Source organism: Micromys minutus (assembly GCF_963924665.1).
Source record: "Micromys minutus genome assembly, chromosome: 14".
Taxonomy (NCBI): Eukaryota; Metazoa; Chordata; class Mammalia; order Rodentia; family Muridae; genus Micromys; species Micromys minutus.
The window spans coordinates 35,620,707-35,639,542 of record NC_137983.1 but is presented as its reverse complement, the minus strand read 5'-3'; the positions used below and the strand labels follow the sequence as shown (position 1 = coordinate 35,639,542).

Here is an 18,836-nt window from a genome sequence, read left to right as displayed (position 1 = left end):
GACGAAGAGTCGTCGCGCGGTGTTGCTGTCAGTAGGTCCTTTGGTGGTGGTAGGTTACTGGGGTCGCTACGCACCGGCGGGCACACTTCCGCCGCGGGTCTCGGGCCGCCGAGCGCCGTCTTCACCCAGCGCCATGGCTGTGGCTGCTGTCGGCCGCCCGGGAGCCGTGCGCTGCCCGCTGTTGCTCCTGCTGTCATTCCTGCTGGTGGCCGGCCCTGCGCTGTGCTGGAACGACCCCGGTGAGTGCCGCCCTTCGGGTGCCCATCCCCTTCATCACCGCCCCCCCACCCCCACCCCGACCAGTTTTCTCCTGTCTGTCTGTCTGTCCCCTCCTGGCTTGTTTGCTTTTCTCTAGGAGTGGGCGGGGCGCTCGAATTGGTTCTGAAAAGTTCTCCCGGTCTCTGTACTTCCAGATTGTCCACTTTTCTTGTATTATAGGCCGCATCCATGTGTCCCCATGACAAGTTTGACTCTCACCTGCGTATCTTGTCTTGTTATCATGGCTGTTTGATGTCATCATCGCCCACTGTTGTCATGACAGCCTGTTGCTGTTGCTATGGCTCGTTGTTACCATGCCACCAGCCATCTTGAGTCTGCAGTAGGGGCCAGGACCCAAATCTGGATTCCCGCTGTTTATTCTAATTAGTGAAGCAAACCACGTTGTTTACTTTAGCTTTCTTCATTAGTATGTTTACATTCTTTTCACCGTTCTCGAGAATTTAAAATACATTTCCTTAACTTTTAGGTGATAATGCATGAGAATTGGTTAGTTGGGGTGCTGTGTATGTGTGTGTTTTATTAAAATGTAGAAATAAACTAGCTGACAATTAAAATGGCATTTTTGGTTTGGAGTGGAAAGCTTGTCAGGCACGACAAATACAGCAATGGCAAATGTATGCCTGGGTTTTGAATTTAAGCAACAGGTTTATTTTTGTAAGATACATTATTCGTGCGTGCTGATGTGGGAGCTGCACTTCACACTGAGTGAGCTTTAATTTGGTAAGAATACCTTGCCACTCTGTTTGGAATAAATTGCCTGCACACTTTTCTTAAGTAATCCTAGAAGGCTGTGTGAAAATGAGGGACCTGAGTAGAATTCATTTAAAACCCAGGGAACTGAGGCGTAGACTCAGGGGAATTAGAAGAAGAAAACCAACCACATTTAAATGAACGGTGAACCACTTCCTGGTGGTTCTTGGTCTCCTTTTGCTGTAAAGTTACTGTTCTGGAAAGGAAAGCACCAAAATGTTTTGCATCATTAACTCGATTGGTTTCTACCTCCTTTTAAGACTTTTAGGAACTGTTTTATGAAGGTACCGGATTGGAATATCGATCATTAAGGTGTAGCTAAGCAACTCTTTATTTTTTGTTTACTTTGTGTAAACACTTAATACATCTGGGAGGAAAAAGCAAAGCACCATTCAAAGATTAAAGATTTTCATTTTTTTTTTCTTGAATATTCCTTTAATCCGATGGTTCTCAATTCCTTGGAGAATCATCATCTCACAGGGGTTACCATCGGATAACATATTTATGTTACTACTCATAACAGTAGCAAAATTACAGTTAGCAGTGAAAATAATTTCATGTTTGGGGTCACCATAGCATGAGGAACAGCAGCATTAAAGGGCGCAGCATTAGGAAGGTTGAGAACTGCTCCCTGCCCCAGCTCTCTGTACCTTGGAAGACAGTGTAGTGGTTATGTAGTGAATCAGTCATGGACACTGGTTTGCAGGCAGAAGGGGACTTAAAAAATACACGTTGATTAGGAAAGAGGACACCATTAAAATGATGGTTTTCAGAAACCTAAAGGGTGGGAGGTGTAAATGATGCAGATTAAGAATGTGAAAGCTCATGCGGGCTGAAATGTGGGTGGGAGGGAAGCGGGTCTGGGATTCCCAGAGCAGTGACCTAAGAGCCAATGGAGTTGGGTTATCTCACTGGTTTCGAAGTTGGGTATTCTGATTGGGGTGTGAAGGGGCACATAAGGGTTGGGGGTGGCAGTGAGGGGCACGCCTTTAATCCCAGCACTGCGGATGTAGAGGTAGTTGGACCTCTGAGTGCAAGGCCAGTGTGGCTTAGAGAGCAAGAGCCAAGGCAGCCAGGGCAGATAAGGCTGGAGCAAACATTCTAGCTTGGCTTGAGTGACTAAAGTGTTCATCGTTTTCCTGAGATGCTGCCAAGTATAGGGGGAATTGGGTTAGAGGCCTTACATTTATCTTAAGCCTGACACCTGAGAAAAGATTTTGAATTATGAGTCTGGAGTTCTGGGGATTTTTTGTGTCCTTTGTCTGGTGTAACAAGTGAGGGTCAGTATTTTGTTCTTAAACTTGAAGGCTCTCTAGAGAACGGTGCTTTGCGGTTATGATTAGACTCCTGTGTATATAGTTCTTAAAATTTTCTGCCAGTCAGTTTTAATAAGTTATATTTAAGGTTTACAATAAATTCAGACTACAGTCTTAATTTTATAGGTGTTGAAACTTATGAGCAGCAAGTTTATTGCCTTGGCTAAAGTCATGTTAAGTTGGTGATGTCAGTTTAGTTCAGTGTTTTTATTTTAGTAAATCCTATGATACATTCAATTCATCATTCTTCTTAGTGTATTAATGTAACTTTTACAGTCATAGACCATTTTCATTGTTTTAGTTTTTATGCATTAGGTAGTAGTTATTTTAATTGTATTATGTGTGTGGGATATGAGTACATGAATGCAAGTGCCCACACAGGTCAGAAGCATGAGAGACCCCCAGAGCAGTTGGGAGCCACTTCCTATGGGTGCTGGGAATTGAACTCAGGTCCTCGGGAAGAGCTGTATGTGTTCTTAACTGCACAGCCATCTGTGTCTCCTACCCACTAGCCTTTGTTCTGTATGTCTCTAGCCTTGACAAAGGTGCCTCTGCCTGGGTTTCCAAAGAGTTTACATTCTAGATCTTTATCTCCTGGGGAATTAAGTTTGATGTGGCTGCTGGTTCGGTTCCTTCTGGCTGCACCTTCAGTTGCTTTACCTGAACTTACAGAGATACACTTTCTTCCTTTTTGTGGTTAGGTTAATTAGGTTTGTCTGCAGCTGACCTTGGTAACACCTTGTAATGAAGATGCTGTTGATAAGGTTTAAGTCAAACATTCATTAGTAAAGATTATTCAAATGTGGCCTTCAGAAGTTTCCTTAACTTCTGACCAGGGCTACTGCTGATTGCACCTTCAGAGTTAAACTCAATGATTTATATTTTATTTATTTATTTTCTTATTTTTGGTTGAGACAGGGTCTCTATAGGTGGTTTTATTTTCATCTTAGGTTTTTTGAGACATATACTTATGTAGCCTAGGCTGACCTTAAACTCCTTTGTAGCCAAGGCTAATGATTCGAGCGATAGTAAATATTTTTTGATTTCATAAGAGATATGATATGAGTTAGTTCTGTTTCTACCATGATGGTTACTCACTGTGTTAAATTGGCCTCATTTTTCTTGTAAAGTTACCCTTTGCCCACTTGGATTGGAGAACAGTTTGTTTAAGGATCTTGGCACCGTCCCAGAGTTTTTCCTTTAATTACTCCTGGTCTGTATCTGTCTCCTAAGGGTTAGAAAAGGAAAGCCAAACATCTCTAACTCTGTCTTAATTATTAGCTAGCATTATAAAGGCTGAAGTGAGGCTTTGCCTTATCAGTGCAGGCTGTTTATAATTTCCTACTGGGAAATCAGGCTGTGTGTTACATTTTTAATCTTTAATAACTATTTTTAAAGTAGGGAAGTAATTGGTTGCCACGTTAGCAGCGAGCACATTTTTGATATTCACCGAGCATTATGATTTCGTGTTTCCATGTTTTTTTATGATTTGATCCACTATGTTTTTAAAATGCAGTATAATTTATAAGTGAAAACAATATTTCAGAAGTTGAGAAAAGGTAACTGATACTGAATACATCACCTTTATTTTCTTTGTTTTTAAGAGTTTTGTGATTTATTTAAAGAGGATGAGCCAAGTTTTACAACCAATTCTTTATTAAAACTGAAGCCCACCGAGATAGCTCAGTGAGTGAAGGTGCTTGTAGCTGAGCCTGATGACCTAAGTTCTGATCCCTGGGACCCACTTGTGTGAAAGGAGAGTACAGTGTCCAGAAATTGTCCCCTGACCTCCACGTGTTACTGGCACATACTCAAACATAATATACAAATAAAAATTTAAAACTTCCCACCCCATCTTTTTTTTTTTTTTTTTTTTTTTTTTTTTGAAATAATGTCTCATGTTGCCTTGAACTCAGTTTGTAGCAGACTGTGGCCTTGAACTCCTGATCCCCCTGCTTCTGCCTCCTAAGTATTGGAATAAGACTGTGTTCATACTTTAGTAAACTGGATTTAAAAAGATGAGAACAATATGCAATTAATTATCTCACTGCATTTAGTCAGGTCAGGTCTTAGCAGAGGGGAGTCCCAGGATGGTTCATTCATCTATGAGGATACCACTGTGTAGATTTACACACTGTCGTTTTTTAGCAGAGTTAGTTTTCCATCTTTATGTCTGGAGTCAGATAAGAGTCTGGAGTTTGCCCTTCCTCCCCTTTTTCATCTTACTGAAGCTGAATTTTGAAAACTGACATGACTCAGCTGTTGACCAGAAGAAATCTGATTCTTCATGACAGGCAGCAAGCACTCTCTGTTTGTCTTGCTGTCAGTCTTTTGTTTATCAGTTTTGTTGTTTCTGAGTCAAGATCTGGATATTTAACCCAGCTTGAGCTCCAACTCATGATTTTCTTGCCTCCGCCTCCCAAGTGCAGGGGTTATGCCCAGCTAGGGAGGAACGGTTTGCTGTTCGGGCTGTGTGGCAGGATGTGCCCAGCCTGTCCACAACCCATTACCCAGCACTGCTTGGCAGTACTCTGCCCCTAGGCCCCTCCCCTGTTGAATTGAAGTGGCTTATAGTCCACCCACAGTTCCAAGTACTGGATTCAATTTATTGGTCAGATTTTCCAATGTGTGCCAATTATAGAACAATTTATAGTATATATTTAACTTTTTATATACACAAACCAGATCTCTGTGTGTGCTTGGATGTGCATGCATGGGCTGGTGGTTGCAGAAGAAGGCATCAGATCCCCTGGAGCTTTTAGCCAGCTAATCTCTCATGGCTGTAAATATTGAACCTGCTCTTGAGGCATTTTAGTTTGTAAGGCCGGTTTTAAGTTTGTTTTGATGTCTGTTTGATCGGTAAAGTGTAAGAGATCTGTATCTGCTAACAGAAATGACTGATCATGCTTATGATTAGAAATGCATAGGCCCAGTGAGATAGCCCAGTGGGTAAAGGCAACACAAGCCCGATGAGTCTGAGCTGAACCAGAGAACCAGCTCCTAGAAGCTGCCCTCTGACTCCACATGGATGATGGCATGGGCGCCTGCAAACCCCTTGTGCATACTACCAAGGAAAGAGGTTAAAGAGTAATGCTTGCTGTACGCTTAAGTTTTATGAGGTAATCTAACAAGGATCTGAACAGTGTATTTTTGTTATACTCTGACTGGGTATTTTTCAGGCTATTGTGTTATCACAGAATTGAGAGCTGGAGAAAGATTGGCTTTCAAAAGGAAAAGGTGACATTAGGATGGAACTGTGGGCAACATGACCCTCACTCTGTGATATATTAAAGAAACTAGTGAAAGCAAAGCACTTTAAAAACTACATATACATATATTCATATACATATGCTTCTGCATGTAGGGATGCCTGTGTAGAATGGTCAAAATGGCTGATGTCTGATTTGGCTAAGATGGCTGGTTTCAAGACCCTGATGGTGAAACATTCTTGCCATGAATAGGTTTTCCTATGAATTGGTCCTTTACAGAGGCGGTGGCTGTGGTTTTCTAGCACAGGCCCCCATCCCGGACTCCCATCCTGTTACCAGGTAAATATTCTGTGCCTTGACATGGCCCCCTTTCTGACCAAGCGCCTGCACCTTCTCACATCTGAGTTTTGAGGTAAGCAGGTGCCAGCCACCACCTTGGGGAGTTGGGCTTCGTGCCCCAGCTTCTCAGTGACCCTTTGATGAGCTCCACAAACCACATACCGACAGTGGAGCGTACAGACTCTTCCAGGGCCTCCCTTTCTCCTCAAGCGACTATCTGAAATTTGTATTTGATTACCTCTCTGCATGTTTTCTCACTCTTAAGTACATCTGTCAACCTTAATGTTTGTAAACGTTAGTGTGTAGCAATAGTTTGCATTTTCCAAGGTTTGTATAAAGCTGAACACTGTAATTTCCATTTTGTGTAAAATGTTTTTGCCATTTGTTTAGTTTGATACATGAGTTCTAGTTTCTTTACCCTACCTAGTACAGGATACACTAATAGAATAGGGAGGCAGTATGGAGGTGCCTTCAAACAAAACAAAAACTCAACAATAGTTTAAAAAAATGCAGCTCTATTGCTTCTTGGTATTTACCCGAAGTCTCCAAGCCGACGTACCACAGAGATGCCTACACATCACTGTTAGCACAGTTCACAGTAACTGAGCTCTGAGACCAACCTGATGGGTAAGGAAAAACGTGTATGTATGTATGTATGTATGTATGTATGTATGTATGTATGTATGTATGTATATGGTGCAATTTTTTGCATAATAAAGTTATGTCACTTGCAGTAAAGTGGATACAACTGGAGACAATCCAGAGTCACTGCACAGAATTCCATTCGTCTGTAGGTCCTAGACATTACAGATACATAGTACATGTGTACTGATTACTGAAGGTGAAGGCGTAACTGTCTGGGGAATAAAGGGCACTAGTAGGATAGGGAAGGGACAGAAAGGGTTTTATATAATTCCTGGATGATCATGATGATGGCAAAATGGCTCAGTGCACAAAGGCTTTTGCGGCCAAGCCTCGTGGATTTGAGTTAGATACCAGGATCCAAGTGGGGAGGGAGAGCATGGACTCCCTGGAGTTGTCCTCTGATTTGCCCCCCCATCCCAGGCATGTGCCCTGTGCACATGTACAACCACTGCACACTCAATAAATGAGTGTAAAAAGAGTACAGAGGTCGCATTCTAATTATAACAGGAAAACTACTTAGATTCTGTCTTCTTTCTAGTGGGTAGACATTTAAATCATTGCATGTAGGGGCATTTTTGTGTATTTTTGCATTTTTAATTAACTATGTATACTACTGTGCAGTAATTTTATATTAAACTTTTAGCAACAATTATGTAGAACTTGTGATGAAGAAGCTTACTGTGATGAGGTTTTTTAGTTTGGGCATTGAATTTTGTGTAAAGGGCTTGGGTGCTGTTGGGGTGGCTCTGAGTCCTCTCTCTCAAAAGCCAAGAGGGACACTTGACTTTGAATCTGCTCAGTAGGATGTCTTTCTGTTTTTGTTTGAGGTAACGAGGCTGGTTCTTCTGCCTTTGAGGTCTTCACACTTGCATCACAGGTACTCACTTTGATGTGTGTTCTTCTTTCAGACAGAATACTGTTGCGGGATGTAAAAGCTCTTACCCTCTACTCTGACCGCTACACCACCTCCCGGAGGCTGGACCCTATTCCACAGCTGAAATGTGTGGGAGGCACAGCCGGTTGTGATGCCTATACCCCCAAAGTGATACAGTGCCAGAACAAAGGCTGGGATGGTTACGATGTACAGGTAATTGCTACTGCTCAGCAACAGTTCCAATGGAGTTATATTGTGTGACACTGTTCCTGGGAGACACAGTGAACAACCATTGACTTGACCCAGATGACAGACCAAAGTAAAGATACCACTAAAACCCAAGTTGGCAAACCAGTGAGTTTGGTTAGGGTTGCCTGCAGGCAGGAGCCAAAATGACTCCTGTATCATCAAAAGCTCATCCCAGCATGGGTTATAGCTCATGGTAGCTAGAAACCTGGAGCTCACTATATAACTAGGCTACAGGCAGCTGGATGGGGGCAGAGTATTCTTCCAAGCAGCTCAGCTGATTTGACAGTGTCTCTTAGTGGTCCTTACTGTTTGGATATATGTCACAAGGTGAGGCCTGGCTGTTTACTGTCAGAGCTTAATGAGCTTTTCTGCAGGATGGAATGTGTCACCTGTAGTTAGACTTAAGCCTGTGTCTTGATCGGCTTCCTTCCAAGATGGAGGTTAAGGCAGGGTCTAATTATGTAGGCCTCGTGGCCTGGAACTGGCTGGGTGGACCAAGCTGACCTCAAACTCAGTGATTTCCTTGTGGCTTCTTCCCAAGGCTTGGGTTTAAAGCATGTGCCACCATGCCTGGCCTGGGCTCATGTTGGCTAGTGATAATGGCTTCACAGGCCCCTCTTCCTATTATCACCAAATTAGAATCTTCTAGATAATGCAGATGTCTCACATCTATTCCAAATTATTTTACAGTGGTGGTGTGCTGTGGTGGTGCTAATGTTGTGTGGAGCCCCTTCAGCTCATACTAAATGTGTCATATACTCCATGAGCAGGATAGCAAAACTTATCTAGTAGGGGAGAGAAAATAAATACTTGGTACTTACCAACAAAGTGGTGCCAAGCTGTGTTTGGCTTTGGGCATTGTTGAAGAATCAAAGAATACACAGGTGTGTATTAGGAGGACTCATGAAGTGGAGAACCTCTCCTGTGTTGGCTCATGTTTGGTAGCAGCCATTACCTTGAATGCAGTACTCAGAAACCACTCTAGTATGTACTGTTGGAGATTCAGCTTGTTGTGTTTACTTAAGCCAGCAAGTTCAGAAAGCTTTTTTAAAATAAAATTAATACATAATACAGTAATGATAGCAACAAAAAGAAAAATTACATATTATGTAACTAAAAAACATTTGGGTTTGAAAGAAATTATCAAGAAAGATGTCCCAAAGCTGGGCTTGGTGTCACATGCCTTTAATCTCAGTGCTCAGGAGGCAGAGGCAGGCATATTTCTAGAGTTGGAGGCCAGCCTGGTCTACATAGTGAGATCCTGTCTTAAAAACCCCCAAAAGAAAGATGCCTTAATCATACTTCTCCTAGGAATATGTACAAGAGAACTAAAGAAACATTTCTTCCCCAGATCTATAAAGATATTTGCAGGAATATTCAAATAACTAAAACATAGAAACAGCCCAAATGTCCTTTGCTAATGAATAATACAATGTAGTCCGTTCATAGAGTGTTGTCTAAGTCATTAAGGAGGAAGTGCTACTTGATACTGTAGCATGCATGAGCCTTGAATGCTCTACTGAAAGACAGTTACAGAGACTCAACACCCACTGTGACTGTCCCCACAGGAAATGTCTGAGTAGGGTGGGTAAAGTCAGGTGGGAGCTGGGAAGGGGAAGTGGGCAGTGGCACGTGGGTCTGAGGTTTCTGTAGGCTTGATGATTACATTTTAAGGTTGGTTATAATTCTGGTTGTACAGCTAGAATGTGAATCTCACCTCAGCCAAGATATTTATGATAAACAGTAAAACTACACTGGACTTGACAGAGAAACATGATTTGAACAAAACCTAAACGGGCAGCAGAACTTGTTACACTGGCCTAGCTTATCCCTCTAAAGAGGGACACCTCTTATCTAGTCAGCTAAAATTAAAGAATTTAAACTTGTCTTACTTGTTTACTTAGTTTCTGATGTTGCTGTATTTCAAACCCTGGATGTTGTACATGCTCAGCCCCTGAATTACACTCTAGTCTTAGTTTTGTTTATTTTGTGGAGGGACATTTCTGTGCACCCTGGCTGGCCTGAAACATGGTATGCAGCCTCAGCTGGCCTTGGACTTCAGCTTCGTATTGTAGCACTCCAATTTTGGCATTATAAATATGGTCGTCATGACTGGCTGAAACCCCTGCTTTCTCTGGGTCTCTTAAAGAAGATTATGTAGGATTAGCCCCTGTAAAGTTAGTTCATGGTTTTTAGAAAATATATATGAAGTTTTGTTTTGCAGGAGGTGACTTTAGCTCTTTATCTGATGCTGATTTAAAAAGTATTTCATTCTATTCGCATCATTTTCTCCTTCCCTTTCCTCTCTCTAAGTCCTCTCACACACTCCCCCTGAATTAATGGCCCTTCCCCCTTTAATTATTATTATTGTATACATATAATAACATTATATATAATTAATATGTAAATACAATGTGTGGAGTTCACTTAGTTTTGCAAGCATGTATATTTTTAGAGCTGACAGCATGGTATTAGATAACCAATTAGGGGGTTCTTCCCTGATCCTGATTCTTTAATGTTTAACATCTGAACAATCTACCTGTACAGATGTACCTTTGACAATAGTGGCGAGCAGGTGATAATTTGAAGATTTGCCTTTGGTTTATAAATTGTGGAATAACTAACATGTATTGTCTTAGTTGCCGTAAAGAGACACCATAACCATGGCAACTCTTATAAAGGAAAATATTTAATTTGGGGCTGGCTTACAGTTTCAGAGGTTCAGTCCAGTATCATCATGGTGGTGCCAGAGATGCTGAGAGTTCTACATCTTTATCTGTAGGCAGCAGAGACTGTGCCACACTGGGTGTAGCTTGAGTTTAGGACACATTTCCTCCAATAAGGCCACACTCTAGCAAGGCCACACCTCCTGCTAGTGGCATTCCCTGTGGGCCAAGCATTCACATACTTGAGTCTGTAGGGGCCATACCTATTCAGATCACCACATATGCTGGCCGTGGTGGCACAGATTTTTAATCTCTATGAGTTTAAGGCCAGTCTGGTCTACAAAGTAAGTCCAGGGCAGCCAGGGCTACACAGAGAAACCCCGTCTCAAACAAAACAAAAACAACTCTTCCCCAACCCCTGCAACACGTATAGATGTGTGATGTAGCATCTGGGGAATAAGAACAACAAAGTGAATGTTCCTGTGCCCACACCAGCATAAGCACTAACACTAGTAGGACCACTGTGTTTGAAGCTCCGAGTTTGTCTCCTTCCCATGCACTCATGTCTTGAGCTTTACAGATCATGTGTTGCTTCATTTTGCAGTTTTGTGACAGTTGTATATCCACGTGGTGAATATTGAGGACAATCTTTTGGTTCTTAGAGGCTGTGTCTTTCTTTCACAGTGGGAATGTAAGACCGACTTGGATATTGCATACAAATTTGGCAAAACTGTTGTGAGCTGTGAAGGCTATGAGTCTTCTGAAGACCAGTATATACTCAGGGGTTCCTGTGGCTTGGAGTACAACCTAGATTACACAGACCTTGGCCTGAAGAACCTGAAGGAGTCTGCAAAACACCCAGGCTTCTCTGATTATTATCACAAGTTGAGCTCCTCGGATTCCTGTGGCTTGATTACCATCGCAGTGCTGTTTGTTCTTGCCTTTGTGGTTTACAAGCTGTTCCTCAGCGACGGCCAGGCTGCACCTCCACCGTATTCTGAGCACCCTCCGTACTCACAGGGCTTTACCAGTGCAGGAGCGCCTCCCCCAGGCTTCAAGTCAGAGTTCACAGGTATATTTCCCTGCTCGGGCATACAGAGGTGCGTGTGAGCTGGTGAGTCGTGTGCCTGGTTTTGAAGAGGAGACTTAACTACTGCATTGGAAACAACATTATTGACCTACTGGATTAAAACAATTTGTTCTTTTTTCAAAAAAAATTAAAAAAAAATTATGTCTTCATGCATGTGTGGGCACCCATGGAGGGCGGAAGTTGGCGTCAGATCCCCTGGGACTGGAGTCACAGGTGGTTTTATTTAGCTGTCTCATATAGGTCCTAGAAACCAAACATGGGTCTTCTGTGAGAGCAGATGTGCTCTTAGTCACTGAGCCGACACTTTCCAGACCTTCCTTTTTTAAAGAAAAATAAATATTATGTATGTGCATTTTATGTGTGTGTGTGTGTGTGTGTGTGTGTGTGTAGGGGAGGATGTGTGTAGTGTTGATGTGGGGGTCAGAGGATGACCATGAACAGTCCTTCCATCTTTATCTGGGTTTTATGTGGGGCTTGAACTCAAAATCATCAGTGTTGCACTCTACTGAACACAGCTCACACAGGTTCCTGCTCTAAGTGTGTGATATGGTCACTGTTCCATTATAGTCTCAGATACAGTTCTCACCTGGAGTTCTTACAGAGCTTCACAGTATAGGAAGGAAGACTCTGAAAGGGACATTACATCTTCTATCTTGAGTAAGGGAGATAATCCCATAGGAAGACTGTCTTTGCAAGTCCTAAAAAAATCTCTCTTTTTCCCTTTTTGCCTGTGGGAATTGTGTTCCTGGGACATAAGCCAATATATTATAAACACCGCTTTTGAATTAATCTTGTTCATGAGTTAAGGGCTGAACATTACTAGTAAATAGTATTATAGAGGAAAGTGGAGCAGATGAAATAATGAAATGTCATGTGTGTATGAAGGCCCTTCATCTAATAATGTGCATTCTATTTTAAGGGCCACAGAATGCTGGCTTCAGGAGTGCTTTTGGAGGCCAAGGCTATGACAATTCAGGGCCGGGGTTCTGGTCTGGCCTGGGTGCTGGAGGATTGCTTGGATATTTGTTTGGCAGCAACAGGTAAGTTTTGCATTCTTACCCTTAGCTCCTCCAGGATGCCTTTGCTTAGTTTGAATCTGACTTTGCAAGGGAAACAATAGTGATCTCGCCCTAGTAAGTGTGATTTTGGGGGGGAGGGCATAGAGGAGAAGGAGCAGGACTTTGATTTGCTTTGGTCAGTATTATGCCTATTGTTTTCTCTCATTGTCTTCTTTCCTAGGCTGTCCTAAGTGATAGAGAACAAGTGAGAAAGCAGAGGGGGCCATAGCAATTGGGGAAGGGGCAATTGGCAGTCAGCTGGGTAGAGTGGTGAGGGAGGCTTGCAGAAGAGCCTGGGCTAGGTTTGGAATGTCTTGACACATTCAGGAAAAAAATATTTGATGAAGATGTTGTTTTCTGATGACTCAGAAACTGGGAAGTAGTCAAAATCTGTGGTGAGGAAAGAAGATGATGGCTGACTTTTGTCTCTTCAGGGCAGCAACCTCTTTCTCAGACTCCTGGTGGCACCCGTCCTACTCTCCTTCCTACTCTGGGGCCTGGAACAGTCGGGTCTACTCACCACTGGGAGGAGGCACAAGGAGCTATTCTGCATCCTCGAATACAGACTCGAGAACCAGAACAGCGTCAGGTAAATATAGGTGCTTCTGCTGTGTGTGAGAAGTCATGATTTCATGCCATGAAAGTGTCAGTAGCACAGTTAACTGAGACTGAGACCGAATTCAGAGTCAGTCTTCTTCGCTCCTTAAATATTCCCTAAAAATGGCTTTGAAACTAAGCCTTCCTGGATGTTAGTGTTTACAATGGTTAACTCTGGAATCCATTAAGCTCTACGGGCCTTCAAGGTTTGTAGAAGTCTAGCCTTTCAAATTCAAGAGAATTTCAAAAATAGATTGAGTTCCACTTTAAAATTGTCAGCAGTATGATTATAATATATACTCTAAAAAGGGAAGAGGGCGATTTATAGAAAGCTAAGATAAAATATATAAAACAACCAAACATCCACTGTTAGAGGTGGTGGGAAACCAGGCATTTGCATATCTCCCTAGATTGTTTGTCTTCCTTCAGAAGGAAGGCATGGAGGAGTGAATAATTCATGAAATTCGTGGAAACATATAGAAATTGCTCAAAAGTATAAAAGTCAAGTTCTTAGTGTTGGTTTGCATATACATAAAATAATCACTTTTTCCCTACTAAACTTGAACCTAAGCATCCCTAGGGCCCAGCAATTACACTGTCAGATGCAGCCATCCCTCTAAATGGGGATGGTATTGCTTACAAGATCCCCCCCACACCAAAACTATGGATGCTCACATCCCTTACATAAAGATGGCATAGTATTGGCATATCACTAGTACAGCATGTTCTGCCAGGTGTTCTACATCGTCTCTGAACAACCTATGGTCCTCTGACAGTGCATACATTATGTCTGAAGTCATTACACCAGTGTTTAGGGGATGGCAAGGAAAATAGTGTATGTGTACACTATAGGTGCATCTTTAAAACATATATTCAAACATGAGTTGGTGAGTCTACTCACAGATTTCAGCCACGGGTGCATACACTGATAGGTAAGCTCAGTGATGTTCTAAACTAGTGATAGCCTGTTTGTTATGGAGTATGTGGGGTGATGGGTGAGTGGTATTCACGTAACACATTAAACCATTAAAAGCCCACACCCCCCCATTTTTTTACCGGTGAGTTTGAGTTGTGAGTCAGCAGGACACGCCCATTGCCTCTTCTTCATTTTGGGCTTAGACGTTGCATATTCATGGTATTATTTTCATGGTGGCACATGGCTTGCGTGTTAGCTAGTTTAGAATGGAGCACTTCTTTGGTTTCCTGACGCCAGCTGTTAGGAGATCATGGACTTGATGACCACGAGGGTCTGTCTCATTGGGTCCCACAGCGTCCTGTCCCACGTCGTGGTCTGTTGTAGCCTTCCCTCATAGCTTGCTTTCTTGTTTGCTGACAAGGAACACATACAACTTCTGAAGCTTTTTAAGCAATTTTAATATATTTTGAAACGCTGATGCAGACCTTTTTTAATCCTAGGATATGGCGGCACCAGAAGACGGTAAAACAGGAAGTTGGAGGCAAACACTGGATGCAAAGTTTCTGATTTGTCATCACTGTCTCTTTACCACCTGGATAATAGGAATATCCAAAAGTTGTGTGGTGTTTGGTCCTTGTATAGCTTTTTGTGTCCTGCTCTTTGTGGCCAAGAGTTGAAATGTGACAAAATACTTACATTTTGTGTTAATGTAACATGTAGTTCAGAGTGATGGCTACTGTGGAATGCTGAAATTGTCATGCTTGTTTCTAAAGCCTTCATACCAGAGGGAGCACTATGAGTGCTCTCCTGAGGCTGAGCACAGACAGCCTGAGCGGAGGTGGCTCTGGATGATGAGTCATTCCCTCGTAGAAACAACAGTCCGCTATTGGATATTAGAACATTTGGTTTTTGCTGTTCTTCAAGCATTTAAACCCAGCACTGACTGCTAATTATGCTGATTTGTGGGTTCCATTCGCTTGATCTTTAGAGCTTGGACCTCTCCTGTTGCAGGAAAGGGTAGAAAGTAGATGAGTGCTCACAGAAGGCTTGAAATCACTAGACTTCAGTTTTCTGGTGTAACATTCAGATGCTTCAGTCTTTCAGTAGCAAAAGCATGGAGTTATCTGTGGAGTCTTTAACTGTCAGATGTTGTGGCATTTTGTTTCAGCCTTACATTAATATGACAATAAATTAAAACAGGAGGTGTTCTTGCTTGTACTTGCTGAGGCATGTTTTCTGTGTCTTTCCTCATCTCACACAGACACCCACTTCTGGGCTCAAATGATGGTGCACTGGCTAAGAGCTTGTACTGCTCCTCTAGGTGAGCTGGGCTTGGTTCCTAGCACCCATGTCAGGCAGCTCACACTGGCCTATACTCTGGCTCCAGGGGTCATGGTTGTCTCTGGTCTCCAAGGGAGCCTGCACTCACATGGTGCAGACACTCACACACAGACACATAATAAAATACTTTAAATTGCAAAGCCAAGACAAAACCTAGGCTAAGAGTAGTAGTGCACACTTTTAATCCCAACACTCAGGAGGCAGAGGCAGGAGGATCCCTCTGAGTTGCAAGCCAGCCAAGATTATACAGTGAGAGACCCTGTCTCTAACAAAACAAAACCTTAGGAGGCTAGAGAAGGGGCTCAGGTGGTAAGAGTCTGGTTCACCGTACCTGTGTCGGGCAGCTCACATCTGCTTCTAACTCCTCCAGATCTGACTTCTGAGGGTACCAATACTCTCTCTCTTTCTCTCTCTCTCTCTCTCTCTCTCTCTCTCTCTCTCACACACACACACACACACACACACACACACACAAATATATCTTTAAAAAATATACGTGTGAGTGGATAAGAGCCTCTGCTTTAAAGAAAAAAAAGGACAACTTTGCAGTTCCTATAAGTAGAAATGGAGATAAAGATCTCAGTAAAGCAGGGTTTTAAAACCCTAAGTTCTGATGTGTCTTCCTTGCCAGTAGCAACAGCTATACCTCTGAGAAAAAAGTGCTCCTGTGCCTGTGACCCAGGGGGGAGAAGACTGCACACTAGGAAGCCACTAAGGAGAATAGCATTTTAGAATGAGTTTATCATATAACCACCCACCTTGGGAGAGTTTAGAGAACACACTTCACTGCGTGCACAACTCTGTTCCTATGGGTTACAATGGAGATGAAAGTTTCCTGTGGCCTAGTGATGGCTCCAACTGTTAGAATATCACAGGACACCCATTACTCTCACGGTGGTGATGGTGTTGGCATGTGCCAGGGGTTTAAAAATACAACTCGTGCATTTTAAATACTGTTACTGAAATGCATTTGCTGTGGTTTCTTTGGTTATCATTATAGAATGTACACGTAAAGTTTGCTGTAAAACCATTTTACTTTAGCAGCCGCATACATCGCAGTTTACCTTTTGGTTATTTTCTCTTATAGCTTAGCTTAATTTCATGTTTGGTGCAATGTTAATACCTGCACACATGCACGCATCCTAGAGATGTAATGGGTTGTATACTGTGTTTATGATGTTCACACAGTAAAATTTAGCAATATTTTTCTTGAACACATAAGTTGCATGTGACCAAAATTGTGAGGGAGAGCCTAAAGTTGCATTGGTTATCTCTTGTAGGTCAAACAGTACTGAGAATCATCTCCCATCACAGAGTCCCTAGATGCCATAGAGTTAATGTGACCCTGAGGTAAAAAGGGTTCTGTTGTTGACATCTCAAAGGCAGTATGGGCTGACTACTGTCTTGAACAGTAGAACCAAAACAGCAGTTATCTTAGAGACCTGTGACATTAACTGGTTAGTCATGACACACATGGGAAAAAAGGTAATCTGTCTGTAAGATCCTTAGTTGATTGTTGTAGATAGTTCTGGGTTGACTGAGTAGAAGTGTAACCTAACTCAGCAAAGTGTAGTCACACCCCAGGATCATCATTTCTTGGGATGAACTCATTTTCCAGTAAGAGGCTAGGTGTAGGGCCCATGTTAGAACACCCTTTTGTCATTGTGTTTGATACATGAAGAAACAGTTCAAAGACAGGAGATGGTTTCTGCTTCCTAGTTTCAGAGATTCTCAGTCCTTTGAGTAGGTCGTAAGGCAATGTTAGAGCAAAAGGTGAGACGGAGCACAGCTGGTCATACCTGGTAGTCTGGAAGCAGGGAGGAGAAAGGTGGAGCAGGTGAGGGCAAGATGCATCCCTTCCAGTAAACCCCTAGTGGCATGCTTTTTCCTCCAGTCAAGCCCAGCCTTGGCAACCAACCAAGTTGTCAGGAACCAAGGAATGACAGAGGTTAGCAAACTACCAGGAGCTTGGAGATAGGCCAGGGGCAGATCCTTTCCCAGCACCTTCGAAAGGAGAGTGGGCCTGCTTATGTTCTTATCTCAGACTTACAGCCTTCCCGGATGTAAGACTATAATATATACTATATATACTTAAGACAAGTAAAGCAAAAGCCACACCCCATTTCTGCAGGGATTGTGGAGATGAGTGATATCATCTGTCTTCGGGTTGTCTTCCATTGCTGTGAAGAGACGCCATGACTAAGGCAACTCTTGTAAAGAGAAACATTTAATTAGGACTGGCTTACAGGTTCAGAGGGTTAGAGGTTATGGCAGGAAGCATGGCAGCGTCCAGGCAGACATGATGCTGCAGAAGGAGCTAAGAGTTCCACCTCTTGATCCTCAGGTATCAGGAGACTCTACTCACTGGGCATAACTTCAAAGCCAGTCATTCACAGTGACAAACTTCCTTCAACAAGGCCACATCTACTCCAGTGATGCTAATCATGCCACTCCCTATGAGCCAAACTTTCAAATGTGTGAGTTAACGGGGGCTATACCTACTCAAACCACCTTTAAAGGCTTGAAGGATACAGGGTTGGGATTTCGCCCCATCCTCACTTAGTTCACTATTGATGTGCAGAAGGCAGATCTTGTGGAATATCATCAGTCATAAGCTATTCAGTGCACTCTCCAAGTGCAGATGTGGATTTATTGTTTCAGTACATTAACACATCAGGTGTGCGGCTGTCACACTGGCAATGCTTTTCCTCTTTGGCTCTTCCTATAGAGGTAGCCCGCAGCTGACAAGGCCATCAGTACACCTTCACTCTCTTACCTCAGGAGGACATTCATCCTCCAGCCTCTTGTCATCATGTTAGTTAGTCACAATCTGTGAACACCTTTCTCTTAAGACTTCCCACCAGTCCATGACACTGATGATGTCCAACCGATTGCACCAGGTAAACAATGCTGGAGGGTGAGAGAAATCAGACATACGTTCTGGGGCGTTCTACTTAGTGGGATTTTAGGGATCCAGTGGTATGAAGTATGCTGAACTTCACTGCGGTAGATATGAACAATCCCATTCTCTAAGGGCACCCTAACCTATCTTCATCTCTAGAGATTAAAGTTGTAACACTAAGACAGGTGAAGGTTGGCAGGCCAGAAAACATCTGGGAGGGGAGAGGTGATGCAATGCTTTACGATGTGTTACAATGCTGACTGTTGCTTCCTGGGTAGACTGGAACATGGGCTCTTTTGCATACTACCCATTCTAAGAAGAAAAGGCTCAACACTTGGCAGGAGTTTGGAGGCAACTTGTCTACAGTGTGCTACTCCAGTGTACTTACTGACCCCAAAGCTGCTAGTTTTCATGGCTCCACAGTAAGAGAAGGCTCTGTAGCTATCTGACACAGGATATGGTGTTAGATAGAGCATTACATTTATAGTAAGGTCTCTTACCTTTGTTATCCATCACCTTTCCAGATACTTCCTATCTCTTCCTAGTTTTCCTTGATTAATTTTGGGCTTCTCATTCATTTTCATATGAGAGAATTTCTTTCTACT

General features: G+C 42.8%; 1 protein-coding gene across 1 annotated transcript; it reads left to right on the top strand.

The window, feature by feature from the left end:
* SARAF (store-operated calcium entry associated regulatory factor) lies at positions 1–15,206 on the top strand. The gene is made up of 6 exons (XM_080929054.1): positions 1–239; positions 7,447–7,625; positions 11,012–11,399; positions 12,337–12,457; positions 12,910–13,064; positions 14,489–15,206. The coding sequence occupies exons 1-6, from the start codon at positions 134–136 to the stop codon at positions 14,512–14,514; spliced, it is 975 nt and encodes a 324-aa protein (XP_080785180.1). The 5' UTR covers positions 1–133; the 3' UTR covers positions 14,515–15,206.
* Positions 15,207–18,836: the final 3,630 nt, after the last annotated feature.